General features: G+C 37.5%; 1 protein-coding gene across 1 annotated transcript; it reads left to right on the top strand.

The window, feature by feature from the left end:
- Positions 1-622: 622 nt before the first annotated feature.
- LOC128738925 (folliculin-interacting protein 2) lies at positions 623-20,377 on the top strand. Its single transcript, XM_053834416.1, has 5 exons — positions 623-1,025; positions 15,332-15,539; positions 15,604-16,671; positions 16,734-16,942; positions 17,792-20,377. Exons 1-5 carry the CDS (start codon positions 949-951, stop codon positions 20,028-20,030), a joined length of 3,801 nt encoding a protein of 1,266 aa, XP_053690391.1. The 5' UTR covers positions 623-948; the 3' UTR covers positions 20,031-20,377.
- The last annotated feature ends 2,232 nt before the right edge of the window (positions 20,378-22,609 follow it).

Below are 22,609 nucleotides of genomic sequence, written 5' to 3'. Positions count from 1 at the left end.
GTAAAACACTGCGATGGATTGGTTTTCCTCATTACAAGTTCAGTATCGTAGCTCGTAGATGTTATCGATAAACGTCGATAGAAGTCAGACGCGCGTTGGTAAAGCACGTGATTCAAGCTTTCCTGGCTGATAACGCATTGTTACATTAAGCTTTAACGGCTCGATTTAGTTCTCAAGGGTGATCAATCATCGATTGTCGCATAGCCCATATGGGTTCCGGTGCCGATCGTACAGTATGTTCGGCTCACAAGTTATGGTGAGCGCGCTTGCGCTTTAATTATCATATGTTTGTGGTTTACCCTGCAGACAACTATGTAATGTGGTTCACTCGAGTTGCCTTAGTGTGTGGTCTCTTGAAGAGAAACAAAAATCTTTGCGACGGCGCGAAATGGGTTCGAATAATATTTATCGTCTTCGTTTTTCGCGCAAGTGGTTCAGTTCGCCAGAACCATTTCACTTAGGATTGTATCAGCAGTGGGTTTTCAGCTTTTGATGAACCATAAACTACTGTGGCCATTTGTATTATGACATCGAACCAAACAAGTTCTAGAAGAGTGTTTCTGCTGTGATAAAGATAAATGAGAAACTATAATTTTGCAATAATCCAACGATTAGAAGCTGATGGTGAAAAAACTAGAAATGATTGAATGCTAGGAAAAATGAAACTGGCACAACTAAATCGATAATTTGCATTATTATATATAAACAGTATTTGAATAATACCAAAGTGTTTCTTCAACAGTTGTTTTGCTAAATATTGTGTAGCTTCGTATTAATGATATATCGTTATCAGCAATAAACGTGAAAAGGAAATAATTTATATCATCAGTCTGGTTCGAAAGAGTTTTTGAATGTACGTGGAAAGCAAGTGAAAAATGTTATTTTTCGACATATTGGAAAAGCTACTAAAAGAAAGCGAGGAATAGAAATCAGTGCACTACGAATATAATGGCATTATTCAATAAGCTGTTTTCAACTACAAAGAAGCGCAGCACAAGTTCATCAACTCAAAAATCTACCTCAGGGTAAGTACATTCAGCTAGTTTCTTAATTTAAAACCATTTGTCCAGTGCGCCTGTATTCTGAAAAGCGAATACCTATAAATAGGTTAGACTTAGCTAAAATCTGGGTAAAACTACTAAAATGCCCTTAAACAAACTCAGATTCTAGGCAGTTTTCCAACTAAAAAGTTGGCTGGAAGATTCCAAAAGTATATTTTTTTAGAGAGAATAATTAAATTGCTACTAATGTAGCAAGAAGCCGAATTCGGTTAATTTTTTTTACTTAAAATCTGAGTTACATTATGAATAGTTTTAACACAGTTTCAGTCTAATCCAATGAACTAAAATCCTAAATCCAATGTGTAAAATACATATTATAGAACTTGAAACACATTTACCCTTTTTTCTAAAGTTTTATCTAAATTTTACGAACAATAGTTACTGCTTTTGAAGACATCTGTTTTATTCTAACAAGTTTTCAATCGAACTGTATCGTATATAGATATTCAATAATTGAATTGCTTTTTAAATGTCGAGGTTGCAAAAATTGCAGCTATCCAAATCAGACACCCAGTTAAAAATTCATCGTAGATATGAAGCTAATAATATAATAATAATGAGTGAACTGACTCTATCAATCGAAGATTAAGACGAAGTTTTATATCTCAATAACGTTCACCGACTAAGCTCCACGATTTTTCCAGTAGCCATAACGACTTGAAACTTTCCAGAATGTTTTGTTTTAAGTCAACTAAGAAAAATCGCAGATAAACATTTTTTATTTTGTTCCTACCCAGAGACTTACGACGAACTTGGGAGGAGGTACACAGTTTTTGCACAGCTTCATCGTTTCGGAAAGGTTAGAACATTAGACACTGTCACTGACGTTCTCGCTTTCACTCAATTCGTCCGTGAATCTCGGGGACAAAGTTGCTGGTTTGAGTTGCTTGAAAATTAGTAAGACCTGTTATGCTTACACGGCTGTAACTTTGTTATACAGTATGCAAAAAAAAGTTTATCTACCCCCAGTGAAAAATTAGATTTCTTAAAAAAAACACCTAAATTAATTTTTGTTTGTAATTTTCAAAATTGACCAGAGATGCTCGATCGGATTAAGGTCGGGAGACTGTGCTGGCTGCTCCATTACCTTGATACGCTTTTCCTTGAACCACTGCGAAATCAGCTTTGAGGTGTGCTTTGGATCTCCATCTTGTTGGAACGTATATCTGCCTCCCAACTTTAGCTTTTGTGCAGACCTGCAGATCAAATGTCCAAATAAACTTCCTTGGTCATGATTCCATCGATGAACTCAAGTTCTCCAACGCCGGATGTAGCCATAGATCCCACACCATTTTTTTTTTGTATGCCAGGAGGCATTGGGCTACTGCGACAGTCTTAACACCCACACCGTGATTCTATCTGCAGAAAAAAATTCATTTCATTCGTCTCGTCTGACCAAATCCCTTTAATCCAGTCATCACTGGTCCATGAAATGTGGTCCACTTCAATCTTTTTTTGAAATATTTTGTGGACAACCACGGCTTCTTAAGTGCTACTCTGCCCTTAAGATCTTTCTTATGAAAACGATTTGGTACGGATTGTGATGTCAGATGAATTGAAAGCTCGCTTTCAATCTCTTTTGCAGTTTTTGGAGCTGATAGTCCCCGGTCCAGCTCCGCCTTCGTCGCGATTGCTCTGTCAATTCAGCCAGTTGTCATTGAAGGACGCCCTGATCGCTAGCTGGTGAGGTAGAACCACATTTTTTGTACATCTGCACAATCCTAGCGACCGTATCTTTGTGAAGCTGGACAGTATCGCCAATATCACGGTAGCTTTTGTCAGTTTTGTGATGTTCAATAATCAAATTTCGTGTGTTTTGGGCATTTTACAACAAATAACTTCCAATTTTGAACACCAAACTGAAATTTTTAGCACGAAAACTTCAAGAGCACTAAATGACAGGTAGACACAATAGGCCGTATGAATAAAAGAGTTAGAGCAAACTCTCCCATTAGGTTAACATGAGAAAGGCAAAGCAAACTGTTTTATTCATGCGGCCTAATGTTTTCACTCGAGAAAGTTGCAAAATACAATCTAAAACTCTGTAAAATACAATTAAATCATAGTATCCGTTGGAGGTGGATACACTTTTTTGCGTAATTTTACCCTTTTTCATAATACGTCGCATAAAATCTCAAGAAAAGATATAAACGCTGTATTTTCAATAGCAATGTGATAAATAACTATAAATTGATAAATCATGGAGAAACACTCATCAAATAAATCTGATTTTCACCAGAAAAAAAATTTAATTGACAGGGGATGAACGTTTAAGCAAACAATATGTCGATTACATTTTTTTTGCAATGCTTATTTGTTTCTTGTAGTCCAAGTTGATACATTATACCAAGCCTTGGCTAGAATCCAGAAAAGAGTGCGTTTTAGAAAAGAGTGCGTGCGTTTTTAGTAGGATTTTTTTTCAAAAAAAGTCCTTTATCTTTATATTTCAAAATGCCGCTGAGCTAAGTTCAATCGTTTAATGCCAAAAGAATGACTTTCTTATAAAGATTCCAATGATGTGGTGCTTGTTCATGGCACACATCTATTTCTAGCAGTTTTATCCGGATTTATGCGTTATTTCTTTTATTTTTATTTTTGTATTAAGTTATTTTTAGATACATTCGAATAGTTTGGTATTTATTCACAGCATATGATTGTTTCATTTAGTTTTGCAACGTTAACTCTAATTTTGCAACGTTAACTGAGAAAATTAGCTAAAATTGACTAATTTTACCGTAATTAAATACCCTGCCATCGATATTCACGCTAAGACAGCTTTCTTATGGCGAGAAAAGATTAGTTTTTCCCAGCAGGTTCCTGAGTTATTGATCAATACATCTCTGATACTCCTAGATAAGTAGAATAAAATCGCTTTCATTTGGTCAAAACTGCTAGAAACAGACACGTGCCGTGAGTAAGGACCCACACCATTGAAATCCGCCTAAAAACATAATTCACAATGCGAAAAATTTGAATTAATTCGTCTTCCACTTTATCAAAAAAATTAGAAATATATAAAATGAGACAAATAACATAAGTATAAGCATAAGCATAGGATATCGCCAGTGTGTTGCTACTCCGTTATTGACCAGGACCGATGAAAATTGCCAAATGATGGCTGAAAAAAGCATACTTGCGACAGCACCCTATTTCTCATTGTGCACCTTTATCAGGTCCCTGCATGCTGATCAATACCGGCGCCGGCCACGTCCGAATGCGGGTCCTGGTGGGATGGGAAGGAATGTTAGTCCAATACCTGTTGCTACTAAAGACCAGGGAATCCTCAGCATGTTCTGCTTCACAGGCATTTCGGGAAGGGAATTGTTGTTAGTAGATAGGGGAGCTGGATGGATAATGTAATTATGTAAGCACCAGCTACATGAGACCAACCTAGACATTCGAAAATTCTCTTGTAAAGCCATTACGAAATTTCAGATGTAAAATGGTATAAACAGCCATATTTTGTTTATCATATTTTGTTAATGTTTATTTTATTCTGTTAATTTATATCGAAAAATACTATACACATGTGGGATTTATGGTGGCTCTCTTAGGCTACAAATTTATCTCACTAATAAGTGTTCATCAGCATTCATTCCATAGTAATCCGTCAATAATTCGGATTCGGAATCGAATGTATACAGTCACTTACAGAGAAGTAACATGAACAGAGCGCGTCATGTACTGGTTTAGCTGAATTTTAAATTAGTTTTTATTCCTATTCTGCACTTCACTGAATGGGTGCACGATTTTAGCTTTATTAAACCGCATATCTGATTTTTGCCGTCAAATCCAGTCAAGAAAGAATCGCGAACTTTCAATCTAATCTACACTATTGTTAAAGAATTGTTTGCATTACGGTAATTTCTATTCGCATAGTATATATTAAAATAGTCTTTTGGAGATTATTTTTATAAATTCACATATCTTGAGATCGTCGAGCATATCACAAATGAGCTTTTTTAACACCGTAGACAACGAAGCGACTCATGTTTAGCCATCTTTTAACGATAACGTTCTATAGACAACTTTACCGTAGCATACTACACAGTGCATTAATTATTTATAGAGAAAATGTCTTGTTCTTTTCGAAAATTGGCTTTTTCAATAAAAGTTTTTCAACAATACCATGAAAGGTAGATTACTATTCTTTCTTAAAAGTACAATCTCGTAGGTCGTAGATGTTATCGATATACGACGATAGAAGTCATACGCGTATTGATAAAGCACGTGATTCCAACTTTTCTAACTGATAACGCATTTGCTACCCTAAGCCTTAACGGCTCGAGGCTATAAGCTTAATGACTTGTGGGTGCCTGATATAGGCATAAACGCGACATCATCGAAATGACAATGCCGAGCGGTATGCCAGCACGTATCGGTTGACCGGTTTCGTTCAATAGGTACTATCGTAGCAAGTTTAAACATTCTTTTAAAACCCGAAAAATAATAATAAAGTTGTCGAAGTAAGATTTGAAAATAGTTCTGGTTGCAGGGATGGTTAGTTTTTTGACCCACGTTTTTATTTTCGAAGTTTGAAATGTTCATTTCTATTATTGCCAAACTGATCATGCGTTATCATATTTGATAAGTCTTAAGGACTTAAATATCCCCCAGTGGCGTCCCATGGTCAAATGGCTAAATATATGCATAAATTCAAAAACTGGCTTATGTGGGAATTGACGTTGCCTGATTAAAAATATGGGTCATAAACCTCACGATGATTCAGTGCTATTTGACCAAATCTGCATCATTGGCGGTGGGGTGGCACGACCATTTTTATACTATTGTCGTCACTCCCATTTGAAAACGAAGAAAGATTTGTTATCTTTACGATTCCTGCTAATAGAGGAATAATAAGGAGCTTCGTCGAACAATCCAAAATCTGTGCATCGAAATTACTGTTTCATAAGACCAGCATTGTATACTATTATTGAAAGAAATCTGGGAATCTGGAAAAGTACCTGGTAGTGCTATTCCGTTCAGTTTCACCATAAACATAAGGAGAAAGAGTCCAAAAATAAAACAAGCAATATTTTCTCATACCCATACTTTTCTCATTGTGCTCTTTAATCCTAATGCCCAAGTTTTTTCGTAGTTTTAAAGACTTTAGCTTTCGCCCCCCCCCCCTCTCCTTTTCTCCTCAACCACTTGTACATATGTTTTCTTTTTGAAACTTCCTATAATAAAAGAGAAACAAAGTTTTCTTTTTTGTTGTCTTTTCCCCTTGTTAATTACCCACACCTTTTTCTGGTCCCCTCTCTTGTTGCCCTCAGCCACTTGTACATTTATTTTCAGCAAAAAAAACATTGTACATCTGTTTTCAGCTAAAAAAACCTGTAATGCTAGAGAAACAAAGCGATTTTTCCTTATTTTCCTTCTCCTATTGTACAGTGGTGCCGAATCGTAAAAACATGATCATTAGCTATTGCGTAAAAAATGCGTAATTGAAATCATCTTTATCATTTATCAATAATCATTCCCAAAGATATCAGCCTTGAAAAATTACGCATTTTTTACACAATAACTAATGTTTACCTTTTTTGCGATTTGTTACCACTGTGCATTGGTGAGAACGACCCTTCTTTAGTAAATACGTTAGGACTTTTGGGACATAGTGTCGAACGGGTCTTGCACAAAAACGTTCAGAATGGGTCTTGGTTATTTGGACAACATTGCCGGAAACCAAAATTTTACATTTAGTATTGTAAGCTGTGATTATAACTTTAAAAAACAAACGGTGCTCCAGAGCCGTCAACAACTTGTTCGAGAACAAGAATAACTTGCACGATTTGAGTTCATAAACTTAAGACAAAAAAACAATGTAACGCATAAACGCCACCTAGTGAACAACCTTGTCTACCAAGCCAATATAGAACATATTTTTAATATTTTTGTAGAAGTGACCATTTCGTCGTATAAACACAAATATAAAGATCTCCCATTTTTTCGATTTATTTTTACAAGTTTTGTCATTTAGTTTATTCAATAAACTTTTAATAATATCTAACAATTGGAACATTCGCTACATTTTCACTGGGATATGATAATTTAAATTTTGTGGCCAAATTTATCTCAAGGTAAACATGACAACGTAAGTTTTTTTTGGCATAGTCAGATGGTTTTAAAATTATACACCCAGAAAATTGCAAATGCAAAAGAATTCTATATAAATTCAACAAAAAATATTGTTGACTGAAGGTTAACCCAGATATTTTTCTGATTCTAACTGTTTTACCTTTTAGTTCAACAATAAAGTTTGTTATTTCGAATAATAGCTAGTTTCTATCAAAGAAAAAAATGTAGAATCAAAAATAAGTATTTTTGGGTTTATAAACAATCTAGCAGTAGCAAAAAGAGTATGAATTAAGTTTAAAAAATATTTGTTTGATTCAAAAATATGATTCCAGTTGAGAACTCAACAACATGTAATTGTTGTTTCAAACTATCATCATTTTTCTGCGTGTACGTAAATGGAATCATCTTGCAATAACATACTCTAATCGTAACCGAATCAGCTCATGACTTTTGATATTCCACATTGCAAACAATTTGGAAATTTTGTCAATATGACCTGTATATTTTGGTGCGATGCTGTTGACGCAAAGTTGGCTGCGTTAAACGTTAAAGGCATAAAAGTATGATAAGTGAAACCTTCGTTGGTGCTCTATTTACACTGTTATTAACAAAAATAACTTTTTTCGTTTAACATATTGCACATTTTCAAGTTTGAAAATTAGACGTAGCTTACCTACATTATAATACAACGATAGATTTGATGCTTCCAATATCTTCTACCAAAAATTGAGCAGTAAATCTTTGTTAGTTGATGAAAACGATTTTTTTTCACCACACAATTTGATTCTACCCTGAATTCACCGGTGCGAATTTTCAGCTCGTCGTCGCTTTTTCATTCCGGTTGTCTTTTCCGATTCGCATCAGAGTGAGTAAAAATCACGTGCTAGTGTTTATCTTTGCTCGTCGTCATCTACCCGGCTGCCAACGTGAACCCACGCGCTGCTCTCCGCCCAAATGTACGACCGGTTGTGCGGTGTTCGGCGCTGGTTTATTTAGCTATTATTTTTAGTCATCCGATTACTATAGGACAAGATAAAGAAGGAAAAGAGAGAGTGAACTAAATATGAATACTAAGCGCGTTGATTGCTCTGGATGTGTTAAATATTTTTTATTTTTCATTGACTATTTCACAAATTCAATTGGAATCAGTTCATTCAAAAGGTTTTAGGTCTCAAATAGTTTGATTAACAATAACAGAGATACGTCGAAAATGTCTTCTCCCAATATTGTCAGATTTTTTGAAGTAACAAAAGATCAAAAAACTATTGTCCGCCTCATAAAAAAATTGTAATTGAAATTTTATCATTCGATGATAATAATTAAATATGTAGATACATTCCATAACGGAAGAATATCTATTTTTATTACAGGGGAACAAAGGGTAAGAAGGGCTCGACGGACCACATCGATTTCGACAAGAAATCCGTAAAATTCGTACAAATGTGCTAGCATGTTTTGTTTATACTATCGAGATGACCTGTGGCACTCTGCCCTGCCGTACGAAATGTCGTTATTAGAATTAAAACAACATTTTCGTTCATTGGGACTTCTTGCGATCTGATTTCATCAGCAAGGATTTTCTGCAAAAATAATATGTATTTTATCGTTTGTCCGTACCACTTTTATTAAAGGTATGTAACATAGTGCGGCTGATGTGAAAATAGCAAAAAAAAACTTGACGGCTCTTTTAATGTGTTAGCTTCCTGCGTTCTATCGCTACCTAAAGGGTATTAGATAAAGTTAACGGCAAAATTTACCGTTAACTTTGTCGTTAATTTAACGTTTTGTTAGAACTATATAGAACTACCGTGACCGATCCTAATTTTGCGCATTTTTCTTTATATATGTATTTTTCAACATTGTGTATAACTATGACCATTGTGTTATTTTTTTTATAAATCTCTGTTGAATATTACGCCATTACTCACAAAAAGACCATAATATTTGACAGCGAAATAAATTAAATTGAAACTGAAAGTATTTTATATGTCAGAAAACAACGTCGTTAGCGCCAACGCTAAGACTGTCATTGTCAGCGATGTCAACCTTCCAGAGATTTGTGCATGCATAAATATGGGACCCACCAATTATTTGAGTTCCTGTGAGTCCTGGATTTACTAATGTTACTAAAATTTAAAGTACTAAAGTGGCGAGAACGCCACTCTCCTGCGCTGGCGCTGTTATCAGATACAGCCCGGACTCGATTATCCGGGTGCTCATTTTTATTTTCAGCCCGGATAATCGAATCACCCGGATAAACGAATCATCATTTTTGGTACAAATTTTTTTTGGTATGTCAAGTTTTTTGACTTTTAGGTACCAGAAATGTTTTATTTATTATTGATCTATCTTCCCAAAAGTCAGAAAAATCCTTTCTTACGACTTTTTCCACTGATGATTTTTTTGGTACAATATTATTTTTTGTATGTTATGTTTTTCAATATTTAGGTATTATAAATGTTTTTTATTATTGATCAATCTCCCCTAAAGTCATTAAATTCTTTTTTTGCAATTTTTTTTACTGATGATTACAATGATGATGGTGATGATGATAATGATGATGGTGATGATGATTTTTAAGTAAAAAAATTGATTTCATCGCAGGATTTATTTTTGTTTTGTTCGCCGATAAAAGGGATATAAGAAAGGAATTTCGTAGCTTTAGGGAGGTGAATCACTGCTTGTCTAGCTGGAATCATCATGTAGCATGAAAACTATTACATTTGGGTTTAAAATAAATCAACGAAAAAAAATTATTTTTTTTCACCCGGATAATCGAGTCTAAAAACCCGGATAATCGAATCCCCGGATAATCGAATCCCCGGATAATCGAATCCCCGGTTAATCGAATCCCCGGATAATCGAGTCCGGCCTGTAATATACAAGTTTTATAGCATTGCTAAATTTATAGCAACCTACTCTGGAGTAGCGCGAAGACTGCACCAGGCTAGTGTTTTTTCCAAGTTTTAGAGGTGTCGTTGAAACGATGTTTTGTTAGAAAATTTGTTCGAAGTGTTACGTCTGTTAGTCTGTGCAACATCTATTGACAACCTTAATACTGAAATTCGTTCTATTCATGGGTGGGCTACGAATGAGTTCACAACAGATAGGTAATTGATTTTGTTTGTGTTTCTTTTGTGAATTAGTTCGAACTTAGTTTTTTAATATGTTATTGAACTTTGTCGACTGTTTCATTTCAAAGTTCTTTCAAGGTCTGTCTTTTTTAAATAAAACGGTTGAATTTTGTCTTAAAAATCTTATGTGACGGAGGGGGGGCGAAAATGGGTAAGAATCTTACGTAATTGATGCAGAGCCCCTTACAGCATTAAAACAATTACCTTTTAAGGCCAAGCCAGCGCACTAAAGAGAGAAAAAAGACGAAGTAAACTTTTCAATGAGAGTACGCTTTTATTAGACGGTTTTGAATGCTCAACTGTAGTGACATATCATATCAGATACGGGTTTTACACACAATGATGTATTCGAAAAACTATGTTGTAACGTTATTCAAGAAATATTTAAGATTTTCAAAATGCTATCTTTCTCGGTCGTACTAGCGCTGTTTATGCTTGCGCTACTTCGGCCTTATTGTTCAATTCGCCAACATGCCGGTCGGTAAAAAGATAATTGTTTGAATGCTGTAAGAACGATATGGCCCATGTTTATCGTGATAAAACTTTTAAGTTTTTGGTAGATTGCGATGTTTTCTAGAAATATACGTTTTTTAATGTTTGTATTTTTTACAATTTACGGAGGGAACGGTAACACTGCAGAAAGCAGTGAAACAAAGGTGTTTATAGTACCTCAGGGAAGGCAAGACGTGAAGGGAAGAGAGCGGAACAAATAAACAAATCTGTGATCGAACCCAGCCATGATCGGAGTCAATTATAACCGGATTCGAACCAACTTCTCGTAGGCCATGCGGAAAAGCTTAGTACACACTTTTCGCTTCGATTTTGCTCTTTTGATTAATGCACCTCAGGCAAGCAGAATTTGAAAAAGTGATGTATGGGGCATTTGTATAATTAGTTATTATCTACAATATTGCTGAAGTAAGCATTACTAAGCCTTTTGCGATTATGGCGCTATAAGGCCGCTATCCCGTTGATAGCAAAAAGAGTGCTCTTCTTGCTACCAGCGGCATTGCAGCTCTACCGCTTTACATCCACATTAGTGTATATTAAGCAGGTCATAATTGCACAAGTTTATTTTCACGCAACCCTATCTCGTCGATAACGATGCCGTACCTCAAATGTATTCTGGTGCAAAATGTACTACGAATGTGCTCTCGTGCCAATTATGAAACATTCGTAATACCGACATTTGTGGTAGAAAATAAGCCTATGAATGTTTTTAAATGGTACGATTTTTTTTATCTGCAGCGAATATAGTTTTACGAATATTTTTACTAAAAACACGAAATTTTGTTCTCAGTGCATAAGTATCCCAATGCCGCGTGGAATAAACTCCGCGTCATAAAACGATGCTCTTATAAAAACGACAAAAAGACGGCTTTTAAACTATATGTACCTTTTTCTCAGATACTATAATCAACGTATTGGAACAGACTTTTTGTTTTGTTTTGTTGAAGTAGAAGCTGGAAGAAGACTTTTATAACTGTTGAACTTTCTAAACGAAACACAAACTGAGAAAATTAAATTTGGTTTTCCTTTTCCTCTAGTTGCGTTTTGTGTATAAAATTCAACAGGCATAAAAGCCTTCTTCCAACTTCTACCAACAAAATTTAAAAAAGTTTGTCCCAATGCATTGATTAGTTTCCGAGAAAAAGATACATAAAGTTCGAAAATCGAAAAGTCTACCATTATAAAAAAATTAAAATCGTGTTTTATACTATACGAGTGGCACGCGGAGTTCGTTTCACACGGAACTGGAATACACTCATCCACGTCTCATGGTCGAATCATAATACAAAATTAGTGTTAAAATAAGCGGAAAAGTTTGCAGAATCTAAAACTGAAATAATAAAATAGTGATTTTTAGTCAGTCGTGTCCCCTTAAGAGTTGGATAGTCTTGAATCCACTAAACTCAAAAAATCGCATACAAATAATAAAACTTTTTTTTTGTTTTAAACCCGCTAATTAACATGAACAGTTAATTGCAGAAGCAAGGAATAAACTCTCTGCTCACATGACTGTTTTTCGTAATTTTTTTATTCCACACGCTGGTTGAGTGAAAATACTGTGAAAGTGCTCGCTGCGACGTGCTCTACATGCTACCAAAATTCGTTCGTCAGCCAAAAGTCACAAGACCCGACCCATAAAATATTGCTGCGTGAACTAAATAGTGACGGCTTCGGTACAGGGCGCAAGAAAGCCAAGAATTTAAGACGAAACGAATTAGAGTTATGCTTATAATGATAATAGTAAGCAGAAGTGTGAAATGCCAGCTGTATCGGAAAAGGTAGTGGCATTATACTTACTTAAACTGCTGATTAAATCAATAATAATGGAATCCTTGCAGTAATCGAATAAAATTAGATTGCAAGTTAAGCGGTTATTTTCTTTAACGGTATTGTGTTTTTCCAGCATCATAACTATTCTCGAACTGTCGATTGGTAAGGTAAATTAGCGTAGTCTTGTATCTAGTTTTGCTTAAGTTCGACTAAAGTTCCTTTGGAAGTACCTGACTGAATGTCTGTTAAATAATCACTACAGAATTTGCAGCCCTCCTATAAAAATAAACAGATGAAATTATTGGGCATTTATAACACATGAAGGTCGTTTGGCGTTCTAACTCATTCATAATGTAGGTACTGCTGTCTGTGTAACATTGTCATTAGTGATGCAAGATTACTGAATGAATTTTCGCAACATATGGCAACGTCAATACCCGTGTCGGCCTTGTTCTATAAAAAGAAAAAATCAGTGTTTCGATTCAATTGGGTGATCAATTGGGAACTACATACATTCGTATTGCGAAAGTGATGGAAATGAGCCTTGAATCGCATTGTTAGATATCATTTGGAAGGCGCATCGTGGTGAGCAACAAAAAAAACAACAAAAACACAACCCTCTCTCTCGGAATGCAGATATCAGTCATATCTGTTTCGCGCGCGTTCAAAGATCTGCCTGATGACGATTCCTCGTGTCACGAGCTTTGAGCTCAGCACACCGATGTTTTTGTTTTCTTTCCCCATTACCACGTCGCAAGTATCATCAACCGACGTTTGTTTCTCTGTGATCGATGGACGGGGAAGTTGCAATGGTGCTGTAGCCGTTTTACTTTGAAGACAGCTCAGCTGCTGATAAGCCGGTTATTGTGTCGGTAGATTGTTCTTCGAGCTAGAAATGCGTAAATGTGTTTATTTCTTTCTCGAGGTCGTTGTTCCCGGAGTACGCACCAGACTAATTAATTCGCATGACTATTTGTGCTCATGATTGACATTTACTGGTACCTAACTACAGAAAGTACTCTAACAAACCTAAATATGGAACGTAACTACCAATCGATTCGAATTTGCGCGTAAATTAAAAAAAAAATATTCTTCGTAAAATTACGTAAATTGTTTTTGTCAATTGTCAAAAAAAAAATTCATGAATTTTTTCGTGACAAACATATTTTGTGGCTTAGAAATGATGAATCGTGGGACTGAATATTTTGTACTTATTTTTACTTATTAGAATTTTCTGCATCAGTTCTCAACTTTTTTCACGGCGAAAACAAGGACTGATTTGGCAATGTTCGTTTAGCTTCATCATTTATAGGCCCCGCTTAAAAGTTGCCAATTCAGCTAAAATTAAACATACTTTTCCTCGCGATTCAAAATGTCCATTTTTACCGTTACGCTGGTATATACTACTGTTGTTTTATTTCATTTTTTTTAGAGATAGAATGCCTCCCTTACAGCCGTGAATTTACTGTATGACATATTTCGGGCGGTTATTGTTATTGCCATTTGTATAATACCATCGGTAAATATGCAACCGCACTGGAAACCATCGCATGTTAGGTAGTCGGTATTAAAAGCATGTGACTAAAGCGGCGTGAAACGGGCTCAATTTATCATCGTTATCACCTTTATCACCCATTTGCTAGGGGATGAGACATACATATGACGGACGCGTGAGCTAGACAACGGAATCAAAAGTTGGGTCATGCATCAGGGTTTTCTTGTAATGTGCTACTGTTTTCCGAGCCACTGAACCAAAAACATGAGCCTGTACCTTAAAATTTCTTGCGATAGCTTAAGTGATTGTCTATGTTGACGGCAACGGTAATTACAACGAACCCCCAACACGTCTACCGCAGTGAGTAGAAGGAAGATTACCTTTTAAATACTGGCTAGCCTGACGTAACGATATGACTGGGGAAAGAGATTTGTTGCATTCTTTTGAAACAATGGAAATCGATTCGAATTTCTTTTTATAACAGTTTTACCCCGTTAAATCAAGTCAGTCCTCATGATAACAGGTTTGATAAGCTCTGCTAGTTCTTATATTGTTAGAATAATTTCTACGAGTCATGATTTTTTTGCTCGGTTGCGCTACGTATTTGCACGTTTGAAATGAAACGATTCTCGGTATCTTCATGCGTTATTGGTTTAATGCGAAATCTTCAGAAAGAATAATGCAATGAATGCCCTCTTCTCCGAAACGGTTGATCTGGTTTTAAGCTATGTAATAGCCCGCCTAACTATTATCACAGAATAGGATTGAGCCAAAATCAATAAGCCAAACTAGTGTTTTTAGTCTTGACCTTGAAATGCGGTCAAGCATATAATTGATATTTTTTGAAATGGTGGTTCTACAATTGATGAAGGGACGGTAGGAGAAAGTAATGAAATTTTTTTTATCTTCTAATGCTTTCAATAAGCTTTTGTATCCAAAAATTTGTGAAGAATCGTGCTCCGCAGAAAATATAAAATTGAAAGGTAGTGTAAGCCGCAACATATGCTTTAAAGATCGTCTAAATCGGTTCAGTTGTTTTTAAGAGATTGTTTGCCGTCCAATGATAAATTTTAGATTTGACTCCATCAGCACTTCGTAAAAAAATAACTGCAAAATAGAACGTTGGTTTAGAACTAAATCGGGATAACATTCTATTACTATGCATTGCGTAGTGCACTGTTTTTTTTTATATTTCAAATGGTGTTCTTCGATTCAATTGTTTTATTTGTCAGTTAATTACAAATCTAATAGAACTAAATTTTCAATCTCTCTCTTTCTTACAGACAGCAGTTTTCCGCTGAGCAAGTGCGCGTCATTCTTTTTCGTGAGTGTGATATCCGAGGGCGCAAACTTTTGTTTGATTCAAGTGCAGTCGAGAAACTAACCGATGCCTCAACATCAACAGTCACAGCCACATCTTGTGGTAAAACCAACGGCAATAAAACAATGCCGCAATGCCAGAAATGCGATCATTGTAAAGTGCTGTATCAGGTGGGTGGTAAATATTGCTTCACGCATAAAAGCAGTTGCGCTCATACAGTTATTTGTTTAACAGCATAATGCCAATCCCAAGGAGGATATCAAACCACTGGCTGAAATGGTCTTCGGCTCTGCTCCAATTGCATTTCAAGGTAGCAGTTTGAAGGTACATTGGCTGACAAATCCAAAAACTATTATGTATTCGCATGTTTTTCCCACATCGATCCGTCAAGCTGGTGGCAACAGTAACAATAGTTACTGTAGTAAAAAGCTGTCATCCTCGTCGTATTTGGGTTCAGATTTATCCGGAAACGGTAATGGACAGGGTGCGTTCTATTTCGAACGCCATCCCTCGGGTAGTGATCTCAGTTCATTAGATACAACTTCGCTGAGATCATTCACTGTGACATCATCGACTTCGACGCAGTATGATACATCCTCCAACCATCGACAGAGACCGCCCCTTCCGATAGAGTTTGCACATTTGGAACGAATAGCTGATCCACGTCTGTCAACTAACAGCGGGCTGGATTCGGGTTATGGCGGAACAGACCCATGGCATTTGTCGTCAAACAACTCATGCCAACCGCAATCCTCTCATCGTAGTAGCTTAGCATCAATTTGTAGCGATTTGGAATGCTTTCGTAGACTTACGGATCCCAGTATTGATATTCCGCAGACTGGGTATGACGTTAGCGCAAACGATTGCAGTCAGTATGGTAGTTTTCACAGACGAGTGTCGAAAAATATATCTACCTCATTCGAAAACGGAGGTACCCTAGCCGACCACGTTGGCTATGTTGACGAGTTCAGCCCGGCTGGTTCGGTGAGCGGTAATACTTGTCAAGTAGCGGCAAGTGATGGCTGTGTTGGTGGCAGAAACCGACGGAATAGTGAAACTATGGAACTAACTCGACGGAAGGCATTCAGTGGCGAAGTGTTATCAACAGCAACTAATTATCATGGAAGACTTCCAAATAAGAAAGCTCGACTAGGCGTGGGACTGTGCATCCAGCTTAACGATGGAGTGATACAAGAAATCGATGCATTCTGTTCAGAACATATGAGTATATTTGAGTCCATACTCTGCCGACTGCGAGTGGCTGCTGAAAAAGCGTGTTATCATTGGCCACAATTTCTGCAGGTAACATTAATAAAAGGTGAATTAATCACACATAAATGATGCATCAATGATTTTACCCATAGATTATGCTTGCCGCATGGCACTCGACTCAGCAATGGTTAGTGGATTTCTTCACGGCCCCGCGGTTGGAGAATCCGGTCTGGATTACACTAAGCAACGGATCGCATGGTAGTAGCATTTATCCCAATAAGAAAATGCTCACAATCGCCAACAATTTTATGAATGATCTGTGCTCTCTGCTATCGTTGATCGATACCAAGGATACGAAATTGTAAGTAATTCAAATGCTTAGTCTTGTTCATCTATATTATTTTGGGTGTACAAATACGAATGTTTTGTAGGATAGTTGATTTCGGTAGTTTCCAAATTAGATATCAGTCAATAATCTTCAGTTAATAGATCATTGCACGCTGATGTCATTTAGATGTCAGAAGACAACTCTGTGTGATTTTTACATAAAGTTAGTTTTTTTCCAAGAGTTTCGATTTGAACGTTCGTGAAAATTGTGGAAGGCAATGGTGACTTACTAACAATGGTGAACTACTAATAAATCGTGCTAAGGAAAGGTTTTAACGTTTCAATGATGGTGATTTCAGTTTTGGAGATAAGTCCAGCTCTGAACACCTAAAAAATTTAAGGCATTACTCGATAAAGATAATTGCGGTTATCTATTCTGTTATGCAGCAATATAAGAGTCCTGCGAAAATTCATATATGAATATTAACTATCCCGTTCTTATGATACGGTTTGTACTAAATTAAAAAAAACACGTGGCACATATGTTAAGTACTTGCTCATGCTTAGACATTTACGAATTTTCCACTCCATGATAGATTTATGACCTGCATTTTCAGGGATTTACGTAGTATAGCTGGAAATGCTTTGAATATTAGGTGCCAATTCAACGAACAAGAAACTTCAGCGACTGTCAGACATATCTAGTATGTCTTTCTAGAAAAAAAAACAATATACGAGCTGGACAGAGTTGTATCCGAAATTTGTACACAAGCGATAACTTGAGTTATTGCTTTGTACGGTCTTTATGTTCACTGTTTTCTCACAACTTGCATTTTTCACACAAAATATTTAACTGGAAGAATTTTTTCTTCTATTCCCACAGATTCATCAGCACACTGCTGACTGCAGTTTTAACACATCACCTAGGTTGGGTAAGCACCATAGCTCCAGTTAGTAACGGAGAAATAGTGGACGAATCAGAGAGTAGCTCGGTTCAACAGCATGGAAAGGAAAAACTGTCCAAAATTAGCGCCTACCATCCATACAGTGTGCTATGGGCTCAACTGAGCGACTTGTATGGTGCAGTCGGTCATCCGGTGAAACTATCAAAAACTATCATTTGTGGAAGTTCTCAATTGAGCAACACGATGGACAAGATTCTTAATGTACTCTCCTACTTTATTCGGTGTAGCGAAATCAAGCGAAATGTTCATGTGGAGGCATTTGACGAAAGTAAAGTGAAGCAAGCCTTTGTCGCTCAGAAAATCGTTAACAATAGCAGTAGTACTGACAGCTCTGCCAAAGTACTCGGAGACAATAGCAAGTGTGAGCGCAAATCCCCCCGACTAATGCGAACTGGTTCCGGTATGATTAGGTCAGCTACAAGAACGAAAGATTTGATTGCCATGGGAAGCGGAGATGTTACTGGCAGTCCCGTTGATGGCGAGCTTTCTAAATTGCTGAAGAAAACTGTCATGAACGACATCCCAAACGTATTAGTTTATCGAGACTCTAGATTTGTACAACAAGAGCTTAGAATCGGTAATAAAAGCATGGACACAGAATTAGTAATGGATGAGGGTCAAAAACATTTCCTGGAAGTAATTTATCATATCAAGAAAGAAGTTGGGGCATCTCAGATCAGAATGACTTTAACGCAACCAGATGAGACGGGTCAGGAAGCTATAGAATTAGACGCAAATGATAGGGACGATGTAGAATCTATACATCTTTCTCGACGTATTACCGACACCAATATTGGTGAGGGAGAAAAGGGTCAACGAATATTATGGGGTTTAGACCGTATCAAAGAGGGTGTTTCGATGGAACAGCTCAGGTATATTGATGGACTTCGGGGTGATTATGAAGTTTTAATGCATAACAAACCTAAACAAGATGTTGTGTTTGTATTGGGTGATAATGAAAAACTGGTTAACATCAAGCGGGCAGATTTTAATCCAGCTGCTGATAAAACTTCTGAGTTGGGAGCCGTTGGTGGCAAAAAACCCTGTTCCCACAGCAAACTTCGCAAACATTCCTTCAAATTTAACTTTGACCGCTATCCGAAGGTAGTGGAAAATTACTTAAAAAGTCAAAATCTCGAACTTACTGAATACGACTACTTAGACAAAGGTATAAAACTGGAAATGGCTCTGAGACCTAACTTGGGAACCGAATCGGTAGCACCTGTTTTTGATTCTACCGAGGAAGAATGTGACATATGTAGAAACGCATCGCTAGTCTATTTACAAACTCCCACTAACGCATCCGAACTAGAGTTTTCAAATGATATAAACGAAGGCAGCAGTTTTAGTTCATTTCCCGAATCCACTAGTAAGTCAAGCTTCGAAGAAGACTTTCATAGATATCCCGAAAATCAACAACAAGACAACATTCCGAAAATATACACAAAGGCAATGGCTACTCTGGATGAAAACTCTGAATTAAGAGTTAAGCATCCTGATAGTATTCTGAAGTTAATAGAAATTCCAATGTCGAAACCGAGCAGTTTGGCCAGTCCAAATGACGAGAATAACAATGATAAGACTCATTTACTAGGCCGTTCTGTTCCAACAAAAGCAGGATTTATACCTTCACTTTTATCTCGCGTTACTGATCACTACATCCCAGATATGATTCTGCAAGCGACGACTGCCTCGCCTATAAAATGGGAGAAAGCGTTAAGAAAGGATCTCGGTTTCGCATCTCGATTTGCACTAATGGAACAGTATCCAGTAGAAAATCTAGCTATCATTGCTAATTTGGAGACCCACGACGTTCGAATCGTATCGTCGCACAACTCGTCCCTCGCTCCACTATCTAATGTGCTCGAAGGAGAAGTAGTTGGTATGTCCCAGTTGGTGTCTTCGATGCTGGAAACCGTCCACGCAATGTGGTCTTCCGGTTTGTCAGCATTTCAGTGTATGGCATACATCGAGTCAAAAATGCGCGAATTTTATTTACAATCGGAAACAATTGCTAGTTTTCTGCTTGCTACAAATTTTTGCACCATTGGATCGATATGCTCCGCGTTAGACATCACAGCCAATGATATGCCCTTGCTGTTATCGGTAGCATCCATACACGCCCCAGAAGTAACCAAACGATATGTAATTCGATGACGAGCTTGCACTAATTAATATAGTGAGTTTATGAAAATAATCGCTCCTTTGTGATATTAGAATTAAGGTCCATTGCAGCTGCTGCGTTGAGCGCTTCAGGAAGATCTGCTAGGTGATAGGAGATTATTTACAGAAACCATAGAATTAAGTATTTCTGCATTATTAATGAAGAGCTCTCTCATCGTGGGTGGTAACGCTTTAATATGATTACTGACCGTTTGTGATCTGAGATTGTGTAGATAATATTCTTATTTTCATTTGCTCGCTAAAACAATGATACAGGCGAAGTACCAACACGATGAAAAAATCCAATCACGCGAAACCAAATATAGTCTGATCAGGTCATATTGTACGCAAATAAATAACAATTAAAGCGCACGTAATATATCTCAAAAAACTGTTTTAATTGATTTTGGTTTGATGACAACTTTTGATTTGTTGAATGTTATAAACTAGCGACAATTCTTTTATAACTATATATCTCATCGGTGTTCTAGTACTGCTTTTAAAGTAAATGTTTTGACATTTCGAAATTGGAATTTGTAAAACAATTTGTATTTCTATGAAAGCAAAAGCCTCAGTGCTAAATGGTGAACACGAAACACAGTAAATTTACTCTCAATTCTTTTAGGATAAGACAGTTTTATACATTTATTCAGTTTAATTTATTTCAATTTAAATTCAGTTTTTGGTAATTGTTTGGATAACGCGTAAAATAGGTCCCATAATCGTCCTCAGCTTCTTATCCAGCAACTTCTATTCGTACCTCCACGTGGTACCAGCCGTAATACGAGCAACCTTAGCGGAGATCGGGTAACCGAGCCCGATGGAAGCTAAGATCATATACCAACAGGGAAGGAGGCACAGTGTTGTCTCGACGCTGTAGGATGGCAGCCCTATCGCGAGACTTGGTAGCGTAAGCCCTAGTACGGCTACCTATCTAAACTCACTAAACTAAAACTAAAGAGAGTCAAGAAAATTCTATTCGGAACAGTCGGCATGGACAAAGGCGACGAAATAAGGATTTGGAATGGAGACTTGGTACCTGGAACTGCAGATCGCTAAATTACGTTGTTGGCGACAGGATCAGTTAGAATCCCGAAAGTTTTGCATCGTGGCACTGCAGGAGATTGATTGCAGAGGCGAGACGGTGTGAAGGACCCGTGGCTGCAAAGCCCAATTTTCCAAAGCGATGGAGCAACCAACGGGCTGGGAACGGGCTTCATAGTGTTGGGCAAAATGCAGGATCGTATAATGGACTGGAAAGCGATCAACGAGAGGATGTGCGTGTTGATGAAAAAAGGCCCTTTCTTCATCTACACCACCATAAACGTGCATTGTCCACACGAAGGTAGACCCGACGACGAGAAGGAAGCGTTCTATGCGCAGCTGGAGGCAACGTACGACAGCTGCTCATGACGGGACATCAAGATCGTCATCGGGGATATGAATGCCCAGGTCGGCAGTGAAGCAACGTATAGACCGGGTGATCGGGTCCCATAGACTGCATACCGACACGAACGATAACGGCAAGCGATACATCAACTTTGCAGCTTAAAGCACTTTCCCCACATATCCACAAAGTCACCTGGAGATCACCTGACCAACGAACTTCGAATCAAATCGGCCGGTTTTTTTCGAACATAACCAACGTACGCTCTCTACGGGGTGCAGATATCGACTCGGACCATTACCTAGTAGCAGTACATGTACGCTCAAAACTATCGACGGTTTATACCTCGCGATGCATCAACTTTGCAGCTTAAAGCACTTTCCCCACATATCCTCAAAGTCACATGGAGATCACCTGACCAACGAACTTCGAATCAAATCGGCCGGTTTTTCTCGAACATAACCAACGTACGCTCTCTACGGCGTGCAGATATCGACTCGGACCATTACCTAGTAGCAGTACATGTGCGCTCAAAACTATCGACGGTTTATACCTCACCGGCACCAGGAATAGAGGGGCCCAACGTGCTAGATGGCTCGATCAGGTTGAAGCCGACTTGCGTGTGTCGAGACGCGTAACGAATTGGCGACGAGTGATCCAGGCCCGAGTACAATGGAGAGGAATTCATGATACGGCAAGAGCCATCCCGGCTCTCGGCTGAATAAGTCTATAAGTTCAATATTCTTTAATTGGATCAATTATTTGTCCGATTTATTTAATATTAAATCAACGGGCTCGAGATAGCCCCAATGATTATCGATAGTTACATAAAAATACAGTCAAGTGAGTAAAATACAAATACAAAAACAGTTAAAATATAAGTCTACATCACTCGCGGATTATTGCTCCCGAAAAAAAGCTTGCAAATCTTCTGCCAAGTATTCGACGCGACAGATGAAAATCGAATAATGACGACACTTGATTAAAAACTCGCTGCAAGCCACCGACAGCGCCATTCATAGAGTAATTAGTGCGACGAACTGGTAGTCTCAGCATGGCGCTATTACGCAGTGCTCGTGGTTGCACATTTATGTTAATCTGCTCCATAAGCACAGGGCTGTCTATTCTACCCTGCAGGCAATCCGCAATAAACAAAGCTCTAGAGGCAGTTCTACGAACATAGAGA

The sequence above is a fragment of the Sabethes cyaneus genome, chromosome 2 (assembly GCF_943734655.1).
Source record: "Sabethes cyaneus chromosome 2, idSabCyanKW18_F2, whole genome shotgun sequence".
NCBI lineage: Eukaryota > Metazoa > Arthropoda > Insecta > Diptera > Culicidae > Sabethes > Sabethes cyaneus.
The sequence above is the reverse complement of the archived record's forward strand: the minus strand, read 5'-3'. Positions and strand labels throughout refer to the sequence as shown.